Here is a 12,745-nt window from a genome sequence, read left to right as displayed (position 1 = left end):
GCCTCCTGGCTCATAGACTGCCATTTTCTCACTGCATCCTCACATAGCAGAAGGGGCAAGGGAGCTCTTTCGGGCCTCATTTATAAGGACACTGATCCCATTCATGAGGGCTCTGTTCCCATGACCTAATCACCTTCCAAGACCGTACCTCCTAATACCATCCCCTGGGGTCATGTTTGAACATACGGATTTTAAGGGGACACAAACATTTAGACCATAACAGTAGTATAGGTAGGAACTCATAAATATGCCTCATGGACAAATTGTAGAAGCAAGGGTTCCAGTTCCACCCACATTTCTTTCCTAGCTGTGATTAGATAGATAGATAGACAGATAGAATAACTTGCCTTTTGTTTCTTCTCCATTACCTAGTTATTTAAAATATTAGTCGTGAATATTTATGCAGTTAGTCCATAGGTTAAGTCATTTCCTGTTGGGGGGGGGTGAGTGTTCTTGTTTTGGGTGAGAAATGGCTGTACTATGTTATGAGGCACAGGCAATCATTAGAAGAGAGAGTCTATTAATTTTAGTTCTGTCTCTGGCTATGCATCCTCCCTTTCTCCTATTTCAGAGTCTATATTTCCAGCCTTCCCAGTGTATCTGTGAACCACCCAATAACATTTCAATACATTTCTTTTCAATATTAAAAATCCAGAATTTATTTCTTTATTTTGGAACTAAGAGCCCTGAATGCTGAATTACTGGGTCCCCAGATTCCCTTCCAACACAGACATTCATTCAAGCGGTACAGAAAGCTGTAGCCTATCCCCTTCCACTAGAGATGGCAACTCTTTGGAGCCATAATCACTAGTGCAGGAATTAAACTCAATTCTCAAGGTATTTACTGAGTGCTTCCCCTCACTAGGCACTAGAGAGAAACAGAGAAGGAACTCTCAAAATGTTTACCACCTCTATCACCTCACACCGGTCAGAATGGCCATAATTTAAAAATATACAAACAATAAATGCTGGAAATGGTGTGAAGAAAAGGGAACCCTCTTGCACTGTAGGTGGGAATGTAAATTGATACAGCCACTATGGAGAACAGTATGGAGGTTCCTTAAAAAACTAAAAATAGAACTACCACATGACCCAGCAATCCCACTACTGGGCATATACCCTGAGAAACCATAAATCAAAAAGAGACACGTACCACAATGTTCATTGCAGCTCTATTTACAATAGCCAGGACATGGAAGCAACCTAAGTGTCCATCAACAGATGAATGGATAAAGAAGATGTGGCACATATATACAATGGCATATTACTCAGCCATAAAAACAAATGAAATTGAGTTATTTGTGGTGAGATGGATGGACCTAGAGTCTGTCATACAGAGTGAAGTAAATCAGAAAGAGAAAAACAAATACCTTTTGCTAACACATATATATGGAATCCTAAAAAAAAAAAAAAAAATGGTCATGAAGAACCTAGGGGCAAAACGGGAATAAAGACGCAGACCTACTAGAGAATGAACTTGAAGACACGGGGAGGGGGAAGGGTAAGCTGGGAAAAAGTGGGAGAGTGGTAGTGTATATATGGCCATATATACACTACCAAATGTAAAATAGATAGCTAGTGGGACGCAGTCGCATAGCACAGGGAGATCAGCTCCGTGCTTTGTGACCAGCTAGAAGGGTGGGATAGGGAGGGTGGGAGGGAGGGAGATGCAAGAGGGAAGAGATATGGGGATATATGTATATGTATAACTGATTCACTTTGTTATAAAGCAGAAGCTAACACACCATTGTAAAGCAATTATATTCCAATAATAATATTAAAAAAATAAAAATAAAAAGAATAATATATAAAAAAAAGAATACTACACTGTAATCAAGTACAGCTTATCTTAGAAACACAAGAATTGTTTAACATTTCAAAAGCAGTCAATGTAGTTCACCATATTAATAAACAAAAAATAAGACTGTGTGATCATTCTAGTGGATGCAGAAATTGATTTTGGACAAAACCCATTATTCATCCCAGATTTTAGGAAAAAAAAAAAACAAACGCTCAACAAACTAGGAATCAAAGGGAACTCCCTTAACCTGGTAAAAGTCATCTGTGAAAAATCTACATAATGAAAGGTGAGAGACTGAAAAGTTTCCCCTAAGGACAAGAACAGGACAAGGATTTTCATTCTCATCGCTTCTCTTCAACTTTTTATTGGAAGTGAAATAAGTCAGCCAGAGAAAAACAAATACTATATGATGTCACTTATATGTATATGTCATCATCGTCATTATCATCACTAATTAAGTTATTATTATTCAGAACCCACAGAAACAATAAGAAGAGAAAAAATGAAAACATAAACGATGGGATTCAGAAAATCCCTTTGGATCAAAACAGTAGGTGCATTGGTAGATAGCTTTTTGATTTGTTTCACTCAACTGTGCCAGGCAATGCCTTACATTCCACAGATGATAGTGAATAAGACCGACATGGTCCCTGCCCATTCATGCACTGAATCCTCAAAAATATAGTCCTATAAATTAGGTGAACTCACTTGGCAGATAAGAAAACTGAGGACTGAAGAAGCTGGAACTTAAAGGTCGACACTGGAACCTAAGATTCATTCATTCATTCAACAAATATTTATTGAGAGTCTTCTGCGTGTTAGGTGCTTTGTTAAGCACTGGGTGTACAGAAATGAATCTCACAGATAAAAGTGCTTCCTTTCATGTAGTTTACTTTCTAGTTGTGAGGACTAGATAATATCAAATATGTAAAACATAGTATATCAGATCATGACAAGTATTACATGATATAGTAAATCAGAAAGTGGAGGTGGGAAGTTTAGGTGCGATATTAATAAGGTTTTCTGGGAAAGTCTTCCCAAGTAGGTGATATTTGAGGAAAGACAGAAAGGATGGAGAAACTAAGGAATGACATATTTGATGAGGGTCCATCTAGGGCCTTCCAGAAGCCTTTGATCGGCTCAGGGATTTCACAACAGACTCCTTGACCTCCTTATTCCTCAGGCTGTAGATGAGGGGGTTCAACATTGGGGTCACCACTGTGTAGAGCACGGACACCACTTGGTCTGCCTCCAAGGACTGGCCCGAATTATCTCGCAGGTACATGAAGATGAGGGTCCCAAAGAAGAGAGTAACAGCAGTGAGGTGGGAGGTGCAGGTAGAGAAGGTCTTGGCCTGGCCCCAGGCAGAGCAGACCTGCATCATGGCCACGATGACGAACAGGTAGGAAACCAAGATGACCGATATACAAGCAGGCATGACAAAAACGGAGAACACAATAATCACCACCTCCTGGGTGTAGCTTTCCCCACCAGCGAGTTTTAGCAGAGGGGGTAGGCCACAGAAAATAAAGTTGATCTCATTGTTTCCACAAAAGAAGAGAGTGAAGGTGGTGACCGTTCGAATAAAGGCGCTGGAAAAACCAGCAACATAAGCCCCAGCTACCAAACCCAAGCGGGCCTTCTCGGTCATGATGGTGACCTAAAGCAGCGGTCGGCACACGGCCACGTAGCGGTCATAGGCCATGATCGCCAAGAGGCAGCAGTCAATGGGAGCAAGGAAGGTGAAGAGGAAGAAGTGGGCGGCACAGCGCGCTTTGGAGATGACTCTGCCGTGTTCCAGCAGCGCTGCCAGCATCTGGGGGACGATGGCGGAGGTCTAGCAGACGTCCCCGAAGGAAAGGTGGCTGAGGAAGAAGTACATGGGGGTGTGGAGCCGGCGATCTTTGCGGGTCAGGAAGATCATTCCCGAGTTCCCCAGCAGAGTGAGTATATAGAAACCCAAAAAGACCAGAAAGAGAGGAGACACCCCCCCCCCCCCGCCAGTATGTTCAGCGAACACAGTAAGGAAGAACTCTGTCACTACGGTGTAATTCCTCCCAGCCATCCATTCAGCGGTTGACCTGTGAAAGCTAAGACAAAAGCGCCCGATACCCGGATCCCTGAAGACAAGTTCAAGTCATTTTATATTTTTAACCAATAATTTCATTATGACAATTTAATAAGGATACTTTACTTGTTTTACCACGGAAACCTAACACAATTTCTCCCACAATTTAGTCCGGGTACCCTTAGGCAAAACTGTAGCTAGTCTCTCTCAATATCTTGTTTTTCACTTCTCTCCCCTTGTTCTTATTTTGTGGTATTGATCCTCCTCAGGAACTTAAAGTTCTTAGATTTTCTGTTCTTTTGTTTTCTCTTTATTTATTTATTTATTTTTTTTTTAGAAACCAACACAACATTGTAAAGCAGCTATACTCCAATAAAAATTTTAAAACAAAATAGGAAACAAAAGATCGAGTCATTTTAAAATAAAAGACTTTAAACTGAGTGTCTGATAGGTAGGCATTCGACTTCAACACACTTCGCAGCCTAATGTGGAAATGGACAAATATAGAGCTCAATACAAGATAAAAAGTGATGAATGCTTCCATTATACTAAGAACAGAGAGCAAGTGATTCTCTAACTTATGTCAGCTCTTGTATTTGCAACTCTGTCCCCAATTAGCTGTTTGATCTTCCACAAGGCACTTAACCTCTCTGAACCTCAATTTCCTCTTCTGCCAAAAGGGGATCATAATATCTGGCCTGCTTATAAGATAAGGTGAATGCACAGATTAAAACAGATGCAAGAGTGCATTGGAAAGCTAAAAGCACTCTAGTATATATCGTGGCTATTTAAAATTTTAAATGAACATTTTAAGGAAGGGTAATTTATATTCTATGAACAAAAAAAGCACAAACCAAAAAAAAAAAATCCATTAGCAATCAGCAATGGGCTCTGCTTATCGGAATATTTCTATTTTCAGTCTAACAACAGGCATATTTAACAAATAGCTGTTATCCTAATTAGAGTTAGCTGGCTTATTAAGGATTTTCTGTTTGTTTTTTGTAAGTACTCGCATTAACCTTGGAATCAAAAGAGCAAACATAAGCTCCTTTTAGCACCTCACAAAGCTCCATAAGCATTGTTTGGCTGTTCTCATAGTCCTTAATAAAAGCAGCAGTTTGATAATAAACAGCACCCAAATTTGAAAGCAGAAGTATTTCCACGGTCTGGTGTTGTCTAAGCACTGTTGGAGGAATCTGGGTTGATGGAGTTGAACGTTCTTAATAGAGTTCTAGAAAAGAGCTGTAAAGGAGGGCTTTGGTCATATCTGATTACCTGATATACCAGCAGCCAGACCAATACTAAGCTGACCCATTAGAAATAATAACAAAGAAGAGAAATTAGATTTGGAAGCATTAGCAGGACACGAACCATCCTCACCTGAATTCCACTTCACCAGTGTCTTCTTCCCTTGTTTAGTGTTTCCTCTGCCAGTGACCTGCCAATCCAGAGGAGACCTAGGTCATAGCTCACTCACACTAGATATGTGACCCTGGGCAAGTCACTTTTCTTCTCTGAACTTCAATTACGTTGTCTTTGTTCCCTTTAAATAAACAACAATGCAGCGTGAGTCCATAATCATAGTAACTTGGTTGATAAAGGGTTGCTTCCAGAACCACTATGCCTTATTCTCACTTCATGGAGTTCCTCTCACCCTTGACAAAACAATACATCCCTGACGTTAGAATTGCCCAGGACTTTTTGCAGACTCAGCCCAGGATAGCAGGGCTTGTGGACCAGCCTCTCTCCCTGAGCTTCTGATGCTGCACTAGACCTTCCTGGTGGTGCTTTTTGTATTTGCTGTCCCAGCATCATGCCATAATTGGTTCCTGAGTAAGTCTCCAGGGAAAGGCAATTTATCTTCCTAACAAGGTGTCTAATATCTTTGAAGATTTCTCTTTAATTTCAAACTCTCAAAGCCCCATCCTACATCCTGCCACCAGGGTCTGATGAGGCTGGTTCCTAGTGTTGCCTCATTCCTATTTTGTACCAAAAGGAATATATTCCTTGGAAGATTTCCTAAGTTCTTTCTATAGAGTACAAATTATATCGAGTCTCACATGCAACGTTGGGGCTTCATGGCCACAGTACCCAGAGGCTTTTCAGTTAGCCCTTCCTTCTTAAATAAAAGTCTTTAACTGTCTGCTTAGAATTTAATCAGAAAGAGGCATTAAATTGTCTCCTTAGACCTGACAACCCATTCTCTCAGTAGTCCCTGTCAATTCGTTGTGTTCTCCCTGCCTTCTGGCAGATTCCAAGAGAGCAAATAACTCTGCAATATACTACTCTTATTCAAACAGACCCTGTATTGTCTTTTTCAATCAGGAGGAAACTTTTTAACTAATCCCAAGCTTTCTAACTACTAGCTTAATTTTTCCCACTACATTTTTCCTGTAACACAATTGACACAGGAACTATTTATTAACGATCCCCCTTTTAGAGGATCTATACATTTTCAGCTGGGGTTTTAATAACCAGACCAACCATCATTAAAGGGATCAAACATTTCTTATGAAAATTATAATATGTATGTTAAAGCATCCTGTCTTCTAGAATAAATATCATGTCTTCGAAGGTCTAAATGTTTTATTTTAATATAAGTGATCTTAAACTTAATATTCTTTGGCTGCCTTCACACTGAATTTCCATGTTTCGCTTATCTGCTTCTTCTGATTTAAAATCCTGTTACTGGAATTCCAGGTGTGACACATCATTTTTGGCTGGCTGAGCTTGGAATCATCCTCTGTCTGTAGGATACTGTCAGCCCCTTTATGCCCTCCCATGATGGTTTATATCATTCATACTCCTGGGATCTTGTTTTTTTGGTCATCCAAGGGACAGGTAGAAAAGGAGTTTGAGTTCTAAGAATAGGGATCACAGGAAAAACAGAAAATGATGAGTAGGTGGGGCCTGTTCCCTCCCAGTACCTTGGATTTGATGGAGGTACCTACAGTCAGAGAAGTGAAGAGCAAGACCCAGCGGACTCCTGGGAAGCTTTGGATGCAGGCTGAGATGTTGCAGAGCCCAGGGACCCAGTGCAGACTAGGATTCCCTCCTGCCCACTCCTGCACGGAACACAGCAATGCTCTGGCTCCCCAGGGTCAAAAGCTTTAAGAACCTGAAGAGTTGACATCTATGATACAGATTCTGCAAATACCATTATGGGCAGAGGAAATGGTATAAATCACTAAGTGGATTCTCAGGCAGAGGATGTGACAAATGGAACAGGTGGGGAAGAAGAAAGAACAGGGCATATTTCCAGTGGTGACAGCAATTGACAGACATATTATTGTGAGCACGTGGAGGTTCACGTGAGGCATCCCTGGAAACTACTACAGGAGTTTGAAGAATCCTTTGAGCAGGGTCAGCTTTATTAACTGGACTATCAAACTACTACATTAATTTAATCATTAAAAATAAACATAACCTGCATTTCTCTAACAATTAGTGATATTGTGCATCTTTTCATGTGCCCGTTAGCCATCTGTATATCTTCTTTGAAAAAATGCCTATTCAGATTTTTTGCCCATTTTTTGATTGGGTTGTTTTTTTGACATGGAGTTATATGAGCTGTTTGTATATTTTGGATATTAACCCCTTATCCATAATATCATTTGCAACTATTTTCTCCCATTCTATAGGTTGTCTTTTCATTTTTGTCAATGGTTTCCTTTGCTGTGCAAAAGTTTTTAAGTTTAATTAGGTCCCATTTGTTTATATTTGCTTTTATTTCTTTTGCCTTAGGAGACTGATCCAAGAAAATACTTCTGTGCTTTATGTCAAAGAGTGTTCTGCCTATGTTCTCTTCTTGGAGTTTTATGGTTTCCATTCTTACACTTAGGTCTTTAAATCATTTTGAGTTTATTTCAACAATGAGCTATCACCTCACATCTGTCAGAATGGCTGTCATTAAAAAGTCTACAAATAACAAATGTTGGAGAGGATGTGGAGAAAAGGGAACCCTTGGGTGCAGCCATAATGGAAAACAATATGAAGTTTCCTCAAAAAACTAAAAATAGAGCCAACATATGATCCAGCAATTCCACTCCTGGGTATATATATCCAGAAAAAATGGAAATTCTCAAAAGAAGCATGCACCCCAGTGTTCATAGCAGCACTGTTTATAATAGCCAAGACATGGAAGCAACCCAAGTGCCTTTAACAGATAGTGGGATTAAGAAGATATTAATATATATATATATATAGGCACATAATTATATGTAATGGAATATTACCTAGCCATAAAAAAGAAATACTGCCATTTGCAGCAACATGGATGGACCTATTATGCTTAGTGAAATAAGTCAGACAGAGAAAGACAAATACAGTGTGATATCATTTATATGTGGAATCTACAAAAACAATACAAATGAATGTATATGCAAAAGAGAAGCAGACTCACAGACATAGAAAACAAACCTATGTTTACCAAAGGGGGAGGGACAAATTAGGAGTATGGGATTAACATATTCAAACTACTATGTATATAGCTCAGGGAGATCAGCTCGGTGTTTTGTGACCCCCTAGAGGGGTGGGATAGGGAGGGTGGGAGGGAGACACAAGAGGGAGGAGATATGGGGATATATGTATATGTATAGCTGATTCACTCTATTATAAAGCAGAAAATAACACACCATTGTAAAGCAATTATACTCCAATAAAGATGCTAAAAAAAAAAACAAGAAAACAAAAAATCTACTATGTATAAAGCAGTAAGCAACAAGGATTTACTGTATAGTACAGGGAATTATAGCCATTAATCTTGTAATAAACTATACTGGAGTATAATCTGCAAAAATACTGAATCACTATGCTGTACACCTGACACTAACACAATGTTGCAAATCAACTATGGTTCAATTTTAAAACATTTTAAAAAATAAACATAACCTAAATACTGAATCCTAATTGATGACATCATTCTACATTATATCGTGTAGAAGAGTACTAATACTAATGTCTGCAACTTACTTTGAAATGCGTCAAAAAATAAGGTGGATTTGTGGATGCACTGATGGATGTATAAATGAATAGATTGATTATAAATATGTGATAAAACAAAAAAATCTAAGTATTGGGTATAGGGAGTTCACTATGCATTATTTTCAGCATTTCTGTATGATGGAAATCCTTTGTAGAAAATTTTGCAAAAAGAAGTATATAGTCTTATAGTAAGGTGTGCCACATCTGAATTACACAGGATTAACTTCAGATTCTTTCGTCACTTGTCCTGGGAGTTAGAAATCTCACTCCAATCTCTTCTCAGGCTGCCTCTTTCTTCCCTTGTTTTCTGTCCTTGGAACTAAAAGTTCTGGTCCTTTTTTAATGCCTTATGCCATGACGTATTCATTTAAACATTGAGCGTGCTATAAATAATGAGTTCCCAGAATGCTGGCACCGCAGAGGAGATGATTCTCGGGAATTTCTAAGGTTGAGCAAGGTTGGATGGCTAAGACAACCTGGCTCTGCTGAGAATGTTCCTCAGAGCCTCCATCACTTCCTTGTTCCTCAGGCTGTAGACGAGAGGGTTCAACGTGGGGATCACTGTTATGTAAAACACAGACACCACCCGGTCCTCCTCCGAGGACTGGCTAGAGTTATCTCTCAGATACATGAAGATGAGGGTCCCAAAGAAGAGTGACACTGCAGTGAGGTGGGTGGCACACGTCCAGAAAGTCTTGGCCCGGCCTCCTGCAGAGGGAATCCTCATAATGGCCAAGACGATGATCAGGTAGGACACCGAAATCACCACGATGCAGGCAGGGATGACAAAAATGGCAAACACAATAAGTACCACTTCCTGAGTGTAGATATCCCCACAGGTTATCTTTAAGAGAGGAGGGAGGTCACATAAAATGAAGTCAATCTCATTGGTTCCACAAAAGGAGAGCATGAAAGCTGAGACCTTCCACACCAAGGCGCTGAAGACACCAGCAACGTAAGCCCCCCCAACACACACACACAAAACCCAACCGGGCCTTCCTCCTCATGATAGTGACATAAAGCAGGGGTTGGCACACGGCCACGTAGAGGTCATTCGCCATGAGGGCCAGGAGGTAGCAGTCAATGGAGCCAAAGAAGGTGAAGAGAAAGAACTGGGCAGCACAGAGTGTGTAGGATAAAGCGGCCCTGGGCTCCAGCAACACAGCCATCATCAGAGGCACAGTGGCGAACGAGTAGCAGGTGTCCATGAACGAGAGGTGACTCAGAAGGAAGTACATGGAGGTGTGGAGTCGGAGATCCAAGCGGATCAGGATAATCATGCCCAAGTTCCCCAACAGGGTGATGAGATAGATAAATAGAAACAGGAGGAAGAGAGGTAGTGCCCATTCAGGACAGTCAATGAATGCCATGAGGAGGAATTTGGTCACCAAGGTGAGGTTCTTCTCTGCCATGAAGCCAGAGGTACCTGAGAAGGCTAGGATGAGAAGCAAGTTAGGGAACTAGAAAGAAGATTTAACTGTATTTCTAGGTTACATGTATTGAACAAGTGCTGTGGACAAAATATGCCAGGGGCTATGTGGGGCTTCAGAGATGACTGGTCTTAACTCCTACTTCTAAGGGAGTTCTGTGACATGTCAAGAAAACTGATGCAGGTAAACATTTTCAGAATAGGAGTGCTTTTTCTCCCACTTTTTATGACTAGCTAGCTGTGTGAGCCCCTGCAGTCAGATAACCACACAACCGAACTTTCCCTATCACTCCAATAGGGGCTGATACATGGGGTCCTGTCTACCACAGAAATGTCCATCTCAGGACTCTGTCCCTTTTTCTCCATGACCATACCTCCTCCCTTATTTCAAACCCTCTTCATCTCTTGCCTGGATCAAAACAAGAGCCATATAACTAACAGCTCCCGCAGCCCTCAGACTTGCTTCTTGCCAACTCTTTTTTTTTTTTTTAACATTTTATTTTTGTTGTTGTTGTTTATTTGTGCTTTTTATTGTGGGTTTTTAAAATTTTATTTATTTTTTTATACAGCAGGTTCTTTATTAGTTACCTATTTTATACATATTAGGGTATATACATCAATCCCAATCTCCCAATTCATCCCACCACCACCCCCGGCCCCCCGCCCCTGCTTTGCCCCTTGGTGCCCATACGTTTGTTCTCCTCACTGTGACCAGAGAGATATTTCTAAGACTTTCTCATGCCCCTGTTAAAAATCCAGTCATGGTGCTCCACCAAGGATAGGATATTCTTTAGACTCCTCAGCGTGTTGGGGAAAGCCCTCCGGGGGGTCTCCCCCACTTACTTCCTCGTGTCCCTTTCTTACGCCTCACTGCTTGCACCTTCAACCACACTTCTCTCCAGCCACGTGAATTGTTTACAGCTTCTCTAGTGCCCCACATTCATTCACATCCCTGTGCTTTCCGCAGGCCACCCCTTCTGCTGAAACACCTTGTCTTTCCCATCCTCAGGGTCCTGCCCAACTCCTATACCACCTTCAGACCTCAGCTCAGATCCTACATCCCACAAGAAGTCTCCCTTGACTCTGTCTTCCCTGGTCAGGGTATGTGCCTCTGGAGCTCAGCACATTGTAAAGCCTCAATATGTTTTTGGGGAATAAATAAAGTTATCAAATGAGATATAAAGCATATTGCAAAGAGAAAGGCATTGTGCAAATCTTCAAGGGATTATGTTTATTTTTATGAAAATATTTAAAAACAGAAATTGTCTGAAGTCTTAAAAGCCCAATAAAATTGATGAATATTCACAGAGATCATAAGCCATCCTTGGACTTACCCTACAATTCTCAACGTAACAGTGCACTTACTTGACAGAAAGCTATTGTCTTAATTAGATCCCCTTAGTTTACCAAAAAATCAATTTTAAAAGAACAGATATTTTCTTTAATAACAGAGAACATATATACAGACACTATTCTAAGTGATTTATATATTAAGTCATTTAATCCCCACATTCACTTTTTGAGGTAGGAACTTTTTTATCCCCATTTCACAGATGAGGCAGCTGAGACAGAGTTTAAGTAGCTCAATCTTGTGCCCAAGATTGCACAGCTAGTAAATGGTGGAACTGCCGTGAAGAACAAAACTGTACACAGAAGCACTATTTATCTTAAAACAGGATTTTACATACGTCACGTGTCTATTCCAATAGTCTAAGAGGACCCAGGAAATGTCTGCCTTTAAGTAGACGCATGAATACCATCACTGCAGTCTATTCATATCCGAAGGCAGATGGGGACTCTTGTGCTAATGGATAGAAAGTCCTTTGGCAGAGTTGCAGTGCAGGGGGGTAGAGAAGATATTTGATCATCTTTAAAGCATTAGACTTTGGCAGCTAGGCCAGTGTTGCACTGACATATTGGAGAAAATGATAAAAAGAAATTGGATCTGGTGATCTGAACTGAGCATGAACCAAGAGGACCAGAACAGTTTTCTCACCTGAATTCCACTTTACCTTTACCTGTCCAGTCCTCTTCGCTCTTTGTCCACTATTTTTCCCTTGTCTCTAAAAAATCGTGTCTTTTCCACTGCTTGGAGAAGTATCCTAAGGGTCTGGGGAGAGACCACTGGGCTGGGTAGCAGGAGGTCTGGGTGGATATTGTCCTCCCAAATCTGCTCAGTTATGACACTGAGCAAGTTACTTAATCTCTCCAGGTGTTGGTGTCCTTCTCCCTCCCCCTACAATCTATACACACACACACACACACACACACACACACACATTAGTGAATCAACTTGGGGACAGTAATGTCACAGCTGCCTGAATGCCGGTCCCTGCATGTATCACCCTCAAGTCCCTTGCCAGTTCTGATCGGTCAAGCACTTTCTTCTCTCTCTTCCCTTGATCTTTCTTTTTCCATGATTTGCTAAACCTGGTTAACATGCATTCCTCACTCAGGTTCTTGT

The 12,745-nt window shown here is 40.8% G+C and overlaps 2 protein-coding genes across 2 annotated transcripts; both read right to left on the bottom strand.

The window, feature by feature from the left end:
* Positions 1 to 2,912: 2,912 nt before the first annotated feature.
* On the bottom strand, positions 2,913 to 3,866 carry LOC137772349 (olfactory receptor 9Q2-like). Its single transcript, XM_068556217.1, is given in 1 exon segment — positions 2,913 to 3,866. A coding segment is annotated over 1 exon segment (954 nt).
* Positions 3,867 to 9,318: 5,452 nt separating this feature from the next.
* LOC137772447 (olfactory receptor 9Q1-like) lies at positions 9,319 to 10,264 on the bottom strand. The gene is given in 2 exon segments (XM_068556371.1): positions 9,319 to 9,825; positions 9,827 to 10,264. Coding segments are annotated over 2 exon segments (945 nt in total).
* Between the last annotated feature and the right edge of the window lie 2,481 nt (positions 10,265 to 12,745).

Source organism: Eschrichtius robustus, chromosome 11 (genome assembly GCF_028021215.1).
Source record: "Eschrichtius robustus isolate mEscRob2 chromosome 11, mEscRob2.pri, whole genome shotgun sequence".
NCBI classification, from domain to species: Eukaryota; Metazoa; Chordata; class Mammalia; order Artiodactyla; family Eschrichtiidae; genus Eschrichtius; species Eschrichtius robustus.
This window is presented reverse-complemented; position numbering and strand designations above follow the sequence as displayed.